This window comes from Microcebus murinus, chromosome 2, assembly GCF_040939455.1.
Source record: "Microcebus murinus isolate Inina chromosome 2, M.murinus_Inina_mat1.0, whole genome shotgun sequence".
Lineage (NCBI taxonomy): Eukaryota > Metazoa > Chordata > Mammalia > Primates > Cheirogaleidae > Microcebus > Microcebus murinus.
This window is the reverse complement of record NC_134105.1, coordinates 92,030,796-92,043,737: the sequence shown is the minus strand read 5'-3', so window position 1 is coordinate 92,043,737 and position 12,942 is coordinate 92,030,796. Positions and strand designations below refer to the sequence as shown.

General features: G+C 38.5%; 1 protein-coding gene across 2 annotated transcripts in view; it reads left to right on the top strand.

Annotated features, from left to right (window-relative positions):
- PHTF1 (putative homeodomain transcription factor 1) overlaps window positions 1–12,942 on the top strand; it is a 65,162-nt gene that overhangs the window by 41,426 nt on the left and 10,794 nt on the right. For both annotated transcript variants that reach the window (XM_012778435.2, XM_075999998.1), the window contains exons 14-16: window positions 723–854; window positions 1,329–1,415; window positions 4,823–4,978. In XM_012778435.2, the coding sequence (XP_012633889.1) occupies window positions 723–854; window positions 1,329–1,415; window positions 4,823–4,978 (375 nt within the window). The remainder of the gene's footprint in view (window positions 1–722; window positions 855–1,328; window positions 1,416–4,822; window positions 4,979–12,942) is intronic.

Here is a 12,942-nt window from a genome sequence, read left to right as displayed (position 1 = left end):
CAGTGGAGAAATAAATAAAATTTTTTACCTTTGTTTTTGTATATAATATTCCATTGAGTTTTTGTTCTTTTGATTTGGTCTTTCTAAAAGTTAATGTGGGCGTTGAAAGATTGATAAATGGACATCTGGTATTTGTGAATTTTAATGTTTGTGTTATTGACTACGAATGACATGTTGTAGTCTGAAATTTTGCTGAGCTCCATGTATAGAAGTATATGACTTTGTTGTTTTTTATCTGTAGCATACATAGTAATTCTCAAGGTGATAATGTTTTTGTGAAAATGTTTTAGAGAAATTTGTTGAAATTTGATGAGTTATGGATTGAAGACTTAATATATTGATGATATGCATAAGGAATGTGATTGTGAAGGGAAATATAATTTGAAAGTAAGCCAGAGTCATGTATAAACATTTGAGTTGTGAAGTTGGAGATTGATAAACTCCAAGCATTCTTTGGGGATGTCCAAAGGATATTTCTTGCAAATGTCAAGAGTGTACCATTTTGTGAAGAAGTATATTACTATATAATGTGCTTTGGAAGCAACAGGGGAATGAACTCTTAATGAAATTTTTTCCCTGCCCCTCTAAATGATTACTGATTAGAATTTCATTCTCTTAAACATTTTTTAAATGCTGGGAATATTGTTGACTATTATATGAATGCATACACAGAGACATATGTACATTTCACTTTGTGATTTTTTTTTTTAAACTTCTTCTAGAGATTTTTATTTGCAAAACTCTTCAGCCATATTACTTCAGCCAGGAAAGCTAGGAAATATGAAATACCTCATTTCAGACTTAAAAAGGTGGAGAATATTAAAATATGGTTATCACTTCGTTCGTATCTAAAGGTGAGTTTTATTTGATTAACAATAGAGTATATACAAGAATATGCTCACTGAAGTTTCTGGCAGCAGTTACTCAGTAGGCAGTGTAGTTCTGGTTATTAGACAGATTATATCAGTGAGTGACAGACTTGCTGGACATCAAGTTGGATGTCATCTATCTGCAAAGCAGGTAGGGATAAGAGCTTAGAAAGGGAAAATTCAAATTTCCTAGGGTGGAGTGTTAAATATTACATCTTTTTTTACTTTTTGGGAAATACTTCAGCTGAAAAATATGTCAGTGAATCAGTCTTAATTTGGAAAGGTGTGGATTTCAATAAAGTTGATGATGTCTAAAATATGTTAAAATCCTATGTCAAAAACTTCTTATAAATGTGGTTTTCACACTATTGTAGTAAAATTCAGAGTGTTAATGATGTGAGGGCTGTTGCTGTCTCTGACATAACTAAAACTTTAACATTTGTGTGTCTCACTCCACAGAGACGGGGTCCACAGCGTTCAGTTGATGTGGTTGTGTCTTCAGTCTTCTTACTGACACTTTCGATTGCTTTTATTTGTTGTGCCCAGGTAAAAGTTTTATATCTGCTTTAAGGAAAAATGAAAATTTTATTATAGACTTCACTTCCTGTTTTAGAGCAGGTCACTATGTATTTAAGTATATATATTTTTTTAATGTAGCTACATTTCTTTTAACTATTTTAGATACTTGTTAATTTTTGTAACTTTTAAAGATGGGAATAAAGGTAATTTTGAAGTCTTTTAAGACACTAAGATCACTCTAATTTAATTTTAGTCAGTAATTATTGACTGATAATAAAGCTGTCATACCATGGTTGCAAAATATTGATTTTCTAACTGCATCACTACTTCTACATTTATTAGTTGTCCCTCCAGGGTAGACCTTTCCTTTCTTTCTCATTCATTTATTATACTGTGGAATCGATCATTCTTATTTTTATCCAGTGGCTTAAAAGATATTACTATATTTGTTTTGATGCCTAAATTGTCCCCGAGTTGGCCAGTGGGAGCCCTTTGAAGCCCCCTCTTGTGTCCTTTTGACAGGTCATCCTATCTTTTTTTTTTTTTTTAAGCACTTCTGTGCTTTCTATATTACGAAAAGTTACAGGTTTATCTTATATTTTCCCATTTATTGAGTTTTAACTTAATTCTACTGTGGTCAGAGAACATACTCTGAATGTTTCAGACCTTTGAAATATGTAGAGGCTTTATTATGCAGCATATGTTCAGTTTAATTAAATCTTCCATCAGCACTGTGAAAGGATTGGTGTTCTGTCATTGTTTACAGTGGTGTTCTATATATGTTAGTTAGTCCAAGTTTATTAGTTGTGTTGCCGAAATTATATTCTTAGTTTTTGGTCTGCTTATTCTGTCAGCCATTGATAGAGGTGTGTTCAAGCCTATTATGATTGTGGACTTGTCTATTTTTCCTTTTATTTTTGTCAATTTTGCTTTATATATCTTGAAAGCTGAGTAACCAGGCACATTCAGATTTTGAATTATTATCCATCTTCTTGGTGGATTGACTTTTATGTCCTTTATCTTTTAAAATTTTTTTTCCTGAATCCAGGACCCAATTCAGAATTACATTATTGCATTTAGGTGTCATGTCTCTTTAGTCTCCTTTAATTTGGAAAAGTCTCAGGTTTTTCTTTGTCATTTATGACCTTATAAAATATCTCTATTTCTGATGTTAATTTAACTATACCAGCTGTCTTTTGAGTAGCTTTTGCATCTTATATCTTTGTCTACCCGCTTTCATTTTTTTGTTCTCATAGTTTAGATGTGTCTCTTGTAATCGACATGTCCTTTTTTGGTTTTTTATTTTGCAGTCTTAGTCTTAATCTTCACCTCACAGTCTTAGTATTTTGGAGTTTCTGGCCCATTTAAACTTAATGTAATTACTGTAACTATAAATACTATTTGGTCCGTGTGTTAATTTAACCAAATATATTTTAATGTTCTACTTAATCTTCTCTATTAACTTGTTATATATTCTTTTACTGTTGTTTTTGTAATGAACAACAGAGATCTTTAGCTTATTATAGTCTAATAAAATGATTAATTTACTATTTCCTTGATAATGGTAGGATCTTAGTACATTTTATCTCATTTACCCCTTCACCTTTTTTGTCAGTATTGTCCTTCATTCTAATTTTACATATATTTTAAACCCACAAGATGAAATTGTTATTGTTTTGTGTAGTCAGTCATTTATATTTACCCACACACTTACTCTTTCCATTGCTTTTCATTATTTCCTGCATTTCTCTGTTTCTCTCCGGGGTTATTTTCCTCCTACTTGAGTATCCTTTTTAATATTTATTTTAGTGTCAGTCATCTGCTGGTGATGAATTCTCTCGGTTTTTACTTGTTTGAAATGTCTTTTATCACTTTCATTTTTGAATTATTTATTTATTTATTTATTTGGTGGGTGGAGACAAGGTCTGTTCTGTCACCAGGCTAGAGTGCAGTGGTATCATCACAGCTCACAAAAACTCCTGGGCTCAAGTGATTCTCCTGCCTTGGCCTCCTTAGTAGCTGGGACTACAGGTGCACACCACCATGCCTGGCTAATTTTTCTATTTTGTGTAGAGATGGGGTCTCGCTCAGGCTATTCTCAAACTCCTAGCCTCAAGCAATCCTCCCACCTCAACCTCCCAAAGTGCTAAGATTACAGGTGTGAGCCACCACACCTAGCCCATTTTCCATATTTTATCTTGAGTAGTCAGCTGTTGGTCCTATCACTGCTCTTTTAAATGTAATATCCTTTCTCTCTGGCTGATTTTAAGAGTTTTTTCTTGTGTTTAGTTTTGTAGCAGTTTGACTGTTATGTGTGAATTAGTTGTCCATTGCTGTGCAACAAATTATATCATTCTTCTGAAGAGCTGGGCCTAGGTTGTTACTATTTGATACTTTCCTCCCCATAGTTATAACTAATTGACAGGTGTGAACACCAGACCCAGATTAAGCTAAACATTCTCTCTTTTGGAAATTAGAATTAAGAACCTGAGATATCAGGTAGGCTTTGGAGAAGAAATGCCAGTAAGGGTTTGTGGGGCCATAGGGTGCCATGACAAACCGAAGCTGGTACAAGAAAAAATTAGCAGGGAAGCAGAAAACAAAGGTCTTGTAAGTTAGTGAAATTAGCTAAGAAGAGTGGGGACAGTAGCCTCAATGGCCCTAAGGGAAGAGAGAGAGAGAGAGAAAGAGAGAGAGGGGGCAGTTGTTTGGTGACTTATTATTTTTCAAAAAGCCTGCATTGGGTTTCTGTTAGAGTTCTCTATATGTTTTTCAATAAATTCCATCTTATTGGGCTTGGTGGGTTAAATCTCTTTACCTTTAAATCAACAAGTTAAAGAAAAACCAAAACTTTCTACCAGAAAACTTGACACATGATAGGCACTCAATAAATGGTAGCTGCTGCTGCTATTGTTATTTGGATCCTAAAATGGAATAAAAAATGATCCTTAGGATTTTCTAGTCATAGTAATGGGATGGGCCATATGTTGTAGGGAGATCACTAGACATAATGCAAATTTAAAACTCTGAAACATGGTCACCTTATAATTGTGAGCAGACACACTGGTGGTTAAAGTAGCTAGAAATGTATTAATCCATTAACCTTATTTTACTTATTATATTTTCCTTCTTTGCTACTTCTAGACCCTTGCTGTCTTTCATGAGAAGGATAAAATCTAGGAAACGTAGAGAAATATATAACGATTAATTAAGTAGATAATACTTTATGAGTATTAAAATTCTTCTATATTAAAATACTGGATTTTTTTAGTGTTGTAGTTCTTTTAGAATTTTCACTGAAAAACTCCAATTAAAAAAGCTAAGATAAAGTATTGGATTTTTAAAAATGTTTTAAAATTGATAGAGTAAAGGAGTAATTATATGATTATAAGACAAATGAAAAACTTAACTTTCTTTTTTTGTCCTTTATATAGGTTCTCCGAGGACACAAAACTTTCCTGAACGACGCTTATAACTGGGAGTTTTTGATCTGGGAAACAGCTTTACTACTTTTTTTACTGCGCCTGGCCTCACTGGGGTCTGAAACCAATAAGAAATACAGCAATGTTTCAATATTGCTTACTGAACAGGTATTGATTGTTTCTGTCAGTTTTGTGGTTGGGGTAGCATAATATACTGTAAGACTTGCGCAGAAGATTTAGGGTTGAATCACTATCTTGCTATCACTTTCTATGACCTCATAAGTCACTTTGCTGCTCTGTAATTGTTTTCTCCTTATATTAATAAAAGTATCTTTACCTGGTCCCAGGATTGTAACAGTTAAGATCTGATGGATTGAAAATACTTTGTATACTATAAAGGCATTTTTATTGGTGGGTAATGGAGCTTGCTTTTAATCTCATAGTCTACATGACATATTAGATCTTTAGAGTGCTTGTCATTTAATATGTATAATTTTCTTGAATTCTTTTGTATCATACATAGAATACATTCAGTGTTTGGAAAATACTTATTTTTCAGTATGTAAATAGATACTAAGATTGAGAAATGTTTCTTGTAAATATAGAGTAGTATAAAGTGCTTTTTAAAAATTTTGTTTTTAATTTCAAGTTTATCCGTAAACTTTATGGATAAACTTGAAATTAAAGCATTTGTGATCATTAGTGATTTTTTTTTTTTTGGTCTTAGAATCATAGCGAATAATTCTTCCTAGAAGGGAAAAAATAAGAAATTAGCAAAGTAAACGCAGCCATTTTCTTTCATTTAATAAATGTTTAATGAGGATGTCAGATGATTTGGGGGGAGTAAGTAAGAAAGATGAATAACATGTAGTTTTTGAACTCAAGGAGTTTATATGCTAATTATGTTATCTTACAATTAATATTAAAATTTTTCATTGTTTTGATATATATATTTTTTTTCTTTTTTTTTTATTTCGGCATATTATGGGGGTACAGATTTTAAGGTTTGAATAAATGCCCATTTCCCCCCCTCCCCCCAAAAGTCTGAGTCTCCATCATGACCATCCCCCAGATGGTGCACATCTCACTCGTTATGTATGTATATACCTGCCCCCCGCCCCCCTCCCACCTGCCCAATACCCTATTACTGTAGTACCTATGTGTCCACTTAGGTGCTACTCAGTTAATACCAGTTTGCTGGAGAATATATCTGGTGTTTGTTTTTCCATTCTTGGGATACTTCACTTAGTAGTATGGGTTCCAGCTCTAACCAGGAAAATATAAGATGTGCTATATCACCGTTGTTTCTTAGAGCTGAATAGTACTCCATGGTATACATATACCACATTTTATTAATCCATTCTTGGATTGATGGGCACTTGGGCTGTTTCCACAGCCTTGCAATTATGAATTGTGCTGCTATAAACATTCGAGTGCAGGTGTCTTTTTTGTAGAGTGTCATTGGATCATTTGGGTAGATGCCCAGCAATGGGATTGCTGGATCAAATGGTAGATTCACTTGTATCGCTTTAAGGTATCTCCATATTGCTTTCCACAGAGGTTGAACTAGTTTGCAGTCCCACCAGCAGTGTAGGAGTGTTCCTCTCTCTCCACAACCACGCCAGATTTATTGTTTGGAGTTTTTTTGATAAAGGCCATTCTCACTGGGGTTAAGTGATATCTCATTGTGGTTTTGATTTGCATTTCCCTGATGATTAGAGATGTTGAGCATTTCTTCATATGTTTGTTGGCCATTCTTCTGTCTTCTTTAGAAAAATTTCTGTTCAATTCCTTTGCCCACTTTTTAATGGGGTTATTTGATTTTTTCTTCCTAATTTTCGTGAGTTCTAAGTATATTCTAGTTATCAGTCCCTTATCAGATGCATAGGATGCAAAAATTTTCTCCCATTCTATAGGTTGTCTGTTTACTTTCATGACTATTTCTTTGGCTGTGCAGAAGCTTTGTAGTTTGATCATGTCCCATTTATTTATTTTTGTTGCTGCTGTGATTGCCTTTGGGGACTTCTTCATAAACTCTTTGCCCAGGCCGATGTCTAGGAGAGTGTTTCCAACTTTTTCCTCTAGAGTTCTAATAGTTTCATACTTAGGTTTAAGTCTGTTATCCAGCGTGAGTTGGTTTTTGTGAGAGGTGAAAGGTGTGGGTCCTGTTTTAGCCTTCTACAGGTGGCTATCCAGTTTTCCCAGCACCATTTATTGAAGAGGGATTCTTTTCCCCAGCGTATGTTTTTGTCTGCTTTGTCAAAGATTAGATGGCTATATGAGGATGGTTTTATATCAGGATTCTCACATCTGTTCCACTGGTCAATATTCCTATTTTTGTGCCAATGCCATATTGTTTTAATTACTACAGCTTTGTAGTATAGTTTGATATCTGGCATATTAATGCCTCCCATTTTGTTTTTGTTGGCTAGAATTGCTCTTGATATTCGGGGTCTTCTTTGGTTCCATACAAAGCGTAAAATTATTTTTTCTATATCTGTGAAGAATGCTGATGGGATTTTAATAGGTATTGCATTGAATCTGTAGATCAGTTTGGGTAGTATAGACATTTTGATGATATTGAGTCTGCCGATCCACGAGCATGGTATGGATTTCCATCTGTTTACATCCTCTGCTATTTCCTTCCTCAGTGTTTCATAGTTCTCCCTGTAGAGGTCTTTTACGTCCTTGGTTAAGTATATTCCTAGGTACTTTAATTTCCTTTGTTGCTATTGTGAAGGGAATTGAGTCTTTGATTTGGTTCTCAATTAGATTGTTGTTGGCGTATATGAATGCCTCTGATTTCTGTGTATTGATTTTGTATCCTGAGACTTTACTAAATTCATTGATCAGTTCCAGGAGTTTCTTGGTTGAATCCTTGGGGTTTTCTAGATACAATATCATATCATCAGCAAACAGTGAAAGTTTGATCTCTTCTGCCCCTATTTGGATACCTTTGATTCCATTTTCCTGTCTGATTGCTGTAGCCAAGACTTCCAGTACTATGTTGAACAGAAGTGGAGATAGTGGGCAGCCTTGTCTGGTTCCAGTTCTAAGTGGGAATGATTTCAATTTTTTCCCATTCAGTATGATGTTGGCGATGGGTCTGTCATATATAGCTTGTATCATTTTTAGGTATGTCCCTTCTATGCCTATTTTCTTAAGTGTTCGTATCATGAAAGGGTGTTGAATTTTGTCAAAAGCTTTTTCTGCATCTATTGAGAGAATCATGTGGTCTTTGTTTTTGCTTCTGTTTATGTGGTGAATTGCATTTATAGATTTACGTATGTTGAACCATCCCTGCATCCCTGGGATGAAGCCCACTTGGTCATGGTGGATTATTTTTTTGATAAGTGTCTGGATTCGGTTAGCTAAGATTTTGTTGAGAATTTTTGCATCTATATTCATTAGGGATATTGGTCTGTAGTTTTCTTTTTTTGTTGCATCCTTTTCTGGTTTTGGTATCAGAGTAATATTCGCTTCATAAAAGGTGTCGGGGAGGTTTCCGTTCTTCTCGATGTTGTGGAATAGTTTCTGCAAGATAGGTACTAGTTCTTCTTTGTAAGTATGGTAATATTCAGATGTGAAGCCATCTGGACCGGGACTTTTCTTTTTAGGGAGATTTTTAATTGCTGATTCTATTTCAGCTGTTGAGATTGGTCTGTTCAGGGAATCTATTTCTTCCTGGTTGAGCCTAGGGAGGCTGTGTGTTTCTAGAAATTTGTCCATTTCCTCCACATTTTCCAGTTTGTGTGCATAAAGATTTTTGTAGTATTCATAAATTGTATCTTGTATCTCTTTGGGATCAGTTGTGATATCTCCTTTTATGTTCCTGATGGAGCTTATTAGAGATTTCTCTTTTCTGCTTTTCGTTAGCTTAGCCAATGGTGTGTCAATTTTGTTTATTTTTTCAAAGAACCAACTTTTTGTTTTATTAATCTCCTGAATAGCTTTCCTGTTTTCAATTTCGTTTAGTTCTGATTTGATCTTGTTGATTTCACTTCTTCTGCTGGGTTTGGGGTTGGTCTGTTCTTCTTTTTCCAGCTCTTTGAGTCGTTTCATTAGATTGTCTATTTGTGATCTTCTTGTCTTTTGGTTATAGGCATTTATGGAGATAAACTTTCCTCTCAGAACTGCTTTAGCTGTGTCCCAGAGGAGTTGATAACTTGTCTCTCCATTGTCATTTTCTTCATAGAACTTTTTTATTTCCATCTTGATTTCTTCATTTATGAAGTAATCATATAGTAGGAGGTTGTTTAATTTCCACGTTTTTGTGTAGAAATGTGAGTTTCTGTTAGGGTTGATTTCTACTTTTATTCCACTGTGATCTGAGAAGGTACATGGTATGATTTCTATTTTTTTAAATTTCTTGAGATTTTCTTTGTGTCCTAGGATATGGTCAATCTTAGAGAATGTCCCGTGAGCTGATGAGAAGAACGTATATTCAGTGGATTTTTGGTAGAATGTTCTGTAGATGTCTGTCAGACCCAATTGTTCTAGAGTTTTGTTTAAGTGCATTATTTCTTTATTAATTTTCTGTTTGGAGGATCTGTCTCGTGCCGTCAGTGGGGTGTTGAAATCTCCGGCGATTATGGAGTTGCTATTAATCCATTTGCTTAGCTCTGTTAGGCCGCAGAAATGTACAGCCCGTGTGGGGGAGAGACAACCGCTCAAAAAGACTCAGAGTCCAGAGACTTGATGCAAGAGCAAGAGGATTTATTTTCCAGCACAGCGCAGGGGCAAGCAGCACCACCTAGCTAGCGAAGCTGCTGCGCAGACCTTTTTTTTTCTTAGGATTTTTATAGGCAGAAACCACACGCAGGTGGCTAGGGATCACAGGGTGGGGGAAATTCCATGGGCTTTGACCTTGCACAAACATGTACCAGATGGGCTAATATCGGGAACTTCTAATCTTGGTCAATAATTTCCAAGGACTAATGGCAGTGGTTTTTGGGAAGTTACAGAGTGGCGCCGGCGGGGGAGGGAGTAGGGTTGAGCGAGCGGCGCCAGCGGGGGAAGGGAGTAGGGTTGAGCAAGCGGAGGGGCGCCAGCGGAGGAAGGGAGTAGGGTTGAGCCAGCGGATTTTACAGAAGCAGAACGGCGGGTTAGATTTTTCTCCACAGCTCCAGTAAGGTTTGCTTTATGAATCTGGGTGCACTTAAGTTGGGTGCATATATATTTAAAATTGTTATCTCTTCTTGTTGGACTGTGCCCTTCACCATTATATAATGACCCTCTTTGTCTTTCACTACTTTTGTTGGTTTAAAAACTAAATCATCTGAAATTAGAACTGCCACACCAGCCTTCTTTTGGCTTCTATTTGCTTGGAATATTGATCTCCACCCTTTTATTTTTAGTCTATTTGCATCCTTGCAGGTTAGATGTGTTTCCTGAAGACATCATAGACTTGGCCTGTATTTTCTTTTTTTTTTTTTTTTTTTTTTTCCAGTAATTACTCCTTCACTACTGAGTCTGTATTTTCTTATCCATTCAGCCAGCCTATGTCTCTTGAGTGGAGAGTTTAAGCCATTCACATTTATTGAGAGAACTGATAGGTAAGGTAGATTACTGATCATTCTGTTGGGTTGGATGTTGTTGCTATGATTTCTGTCTTGAGCCATTGTAATATCTGGCCTTTAATATCTTTGGGTTTTGGTTGTTTTTATATTCATGGGTTATTATTATGATGTTCTGTGCGTAACGCTGTTTTAAGTACTTCTTGTAGGGCTGGTCTTGTCTTGGTGAATTCTCTGAGCCTTTGCTTGTCTGAGAATGTTTTTATTTCTCCTTCATATACGAAGCTTAGTTTTGCAGTTTCTAGGCTGGGCATTGTTTTGTTTCAAAAGAGTGAGAATGGGGCCCCAGTCTCTCCTTGCTTGTAACTTCTCATTAGAGAAGTCTGATGTTATTCGAATTGGCTTTCCCTTGTATGTTACTTGCTTCTTTCGTCTTACAGCTCTTAGAAGGGCCTCTTTAGTTGATACTTTGGTCAGTCTGATGGCTGCATGTCGTGACATCTTCCTGTTTGCGTTGAATCTCCCAGGGGTCCTCTGAGCTTCTTGAACTTGTATATCAAGATTTTGAGCAAGGCCTGGGAAATTTTCCTCTGTTATATCTTCAAACAGCTTGTCCAACCGTTGAGTGTTGTCTTCTTCCCCTTCTTGTAACCCTATGACCCTCACATTAGGTTTCTTCACATAATCCCACAGCTCTTGTAGGCTTTGCTCTTTTCTCTTGTTTCTCTGCTGTATTTCTGTGACTGATTTATTTAATTGGAGGGTGTTATCTTCAAGTTCTGAGATTCTTTCTTCTGTTTGATCTACCCTGTTCTTGAGACTTTCCACTGTATTTTGTAGTTCCTTGAATTGATTCTTCATTTCCAGGAGTTCGGTTACACTTTTCTTCATTGTGTCTATTTCTTTTCCCATATCCTGGAGGTTTTTTGTGGCTTCTTTGTGTTGGTTATTGAGTTGTTGTTGCAGCTGGGTGAGTGTTCTTATGATCCACATACGAAATTCCTCTTCTGTCATATTGGTTGCCTGATTTTGGTTGGTGTCCGTTTCTAGGGGGCTGGTGCTCCTCTTTGAGGGTGTGTTTTCCGTTTGGTTCATATTTCCTGAATTCTTTCGCTGATTTCTTCCCATGTCGATCAGTTGTTGTTTCTTTCCTTAAGTTATTGTTTGGGTATTCACACACCTTGTTTAGTTTCTGAGGCGTTAGGTGGTGTCTGTGGGTGAAATTGGACCACTCCCTGTATATTGAGTCAGTGGGTGCCGTGGAAAGGCTGTGCAAGATGTTGTCCCTGTCAGTAGGTGGCGTTTGCTTGGAGGAACAGGCTATACTGTTGATTTTGTGTTCTGTTACCTGCTCTTGTTCTGGGCCGAGCTGGGTTGGGTAAGCCTGCCCTCAGGCCGTTAGCAGGGGTCAAAGTTCTGTTTTCTGCTTCCAGGGAAAGGTGTCAGGGTGGGGCTGGAATGGTCCCGCTCAGCCAGGAAGTCTGCGTGTGGGGGTGGGGCTGTCTGAGACCCGCATCTGGAGCGGGCCTCACTTCTTTCCACCCTCCCCAACTCCGCAGCTACTCCTGGGCCTCTGCCAGCGGGCCAGACCACAAGCCACCAGGCCTCCCCGGACTGTGATGCCGGCGGGGAGGTTCCCTGCACAGGAACGCCACCTGGGTTGGGCGCACGGCCTCCTCCTGGGAGGAGGGTTGCCCTCTAGGACGCCGATCCGCCCCCAGAGGCACACACACCTCAGTAGGCTGTTCACGTATAACCCTTCTGTGCCCCGGGCAATGCTAGCCCTCGGTGCAGGGGATGTGGTCTGCAGGTCCGACCTCTGGGTCCCAGAGTTCAAACTGTATCCCCACCAGGGAGAGGATTTCCGGTCCCAATTCACCCACAGGGAGCCTAAGCTGGGTCTGTGTCTCTCAGCCTCTGAGTCGGCACCGTTCTCCTGGGAACACCGTGCCAGCAGCACCTGGGAGGGCGGGCGGGTAGGGAGCTCACAGCCTGAGTTCCCCTGAGTCAGGTGTAGTGTCCCAGTCGGGAAGGTCCCGTTCCCTGGAGGTGCCTCCGGCTGGTGGCTGTATTGTCTCTCTAGGCAGCCTTGGGTAGGGTCGGCGGAGGGGAGGAGGAGGCAATATGGCGCCTGCCGCGCAGCTGGGATCTGTGCACATGGAAGTGCTTGGAGGAAGTTGGGAACCTGGTGCCACGTCTGCTACAGGCTTACCGCTGGCTGGCGGTGGCGGCGGTCTCTGGGCTGGTGTCCGCAGGTCTCTCCACCCGCTGGGGAGCCCACCAGCAGTCCCAAATGCAAGGGAGGGGAAACAGCAAATCCACCTACCCTTGCTGCTGGTCTCCAGGCTGCTCCGGTGGTCTCAGCCTGCAGTTCTCCTCCACAGCCTCCTCCCGTGGAGTCTCCCGGGGTCTCAGGTACCCCTCCTTCTGGCCCTTGTCCGCTGTATGCTCGTCTTCTTGCTTCTTTCCTCTAATTTCTGCTAGAATCTGTCTTTTCTGCAGAGACACTCTGTCTGGCAGTGTTACTCGTCCGCCATCTTGCTCCCTGTTTTGATATATTTTTAAAGATTTTTTTTGAGACAGAGTCTTGCTCTGTTGCCTGGGCTAGAGTGCCAT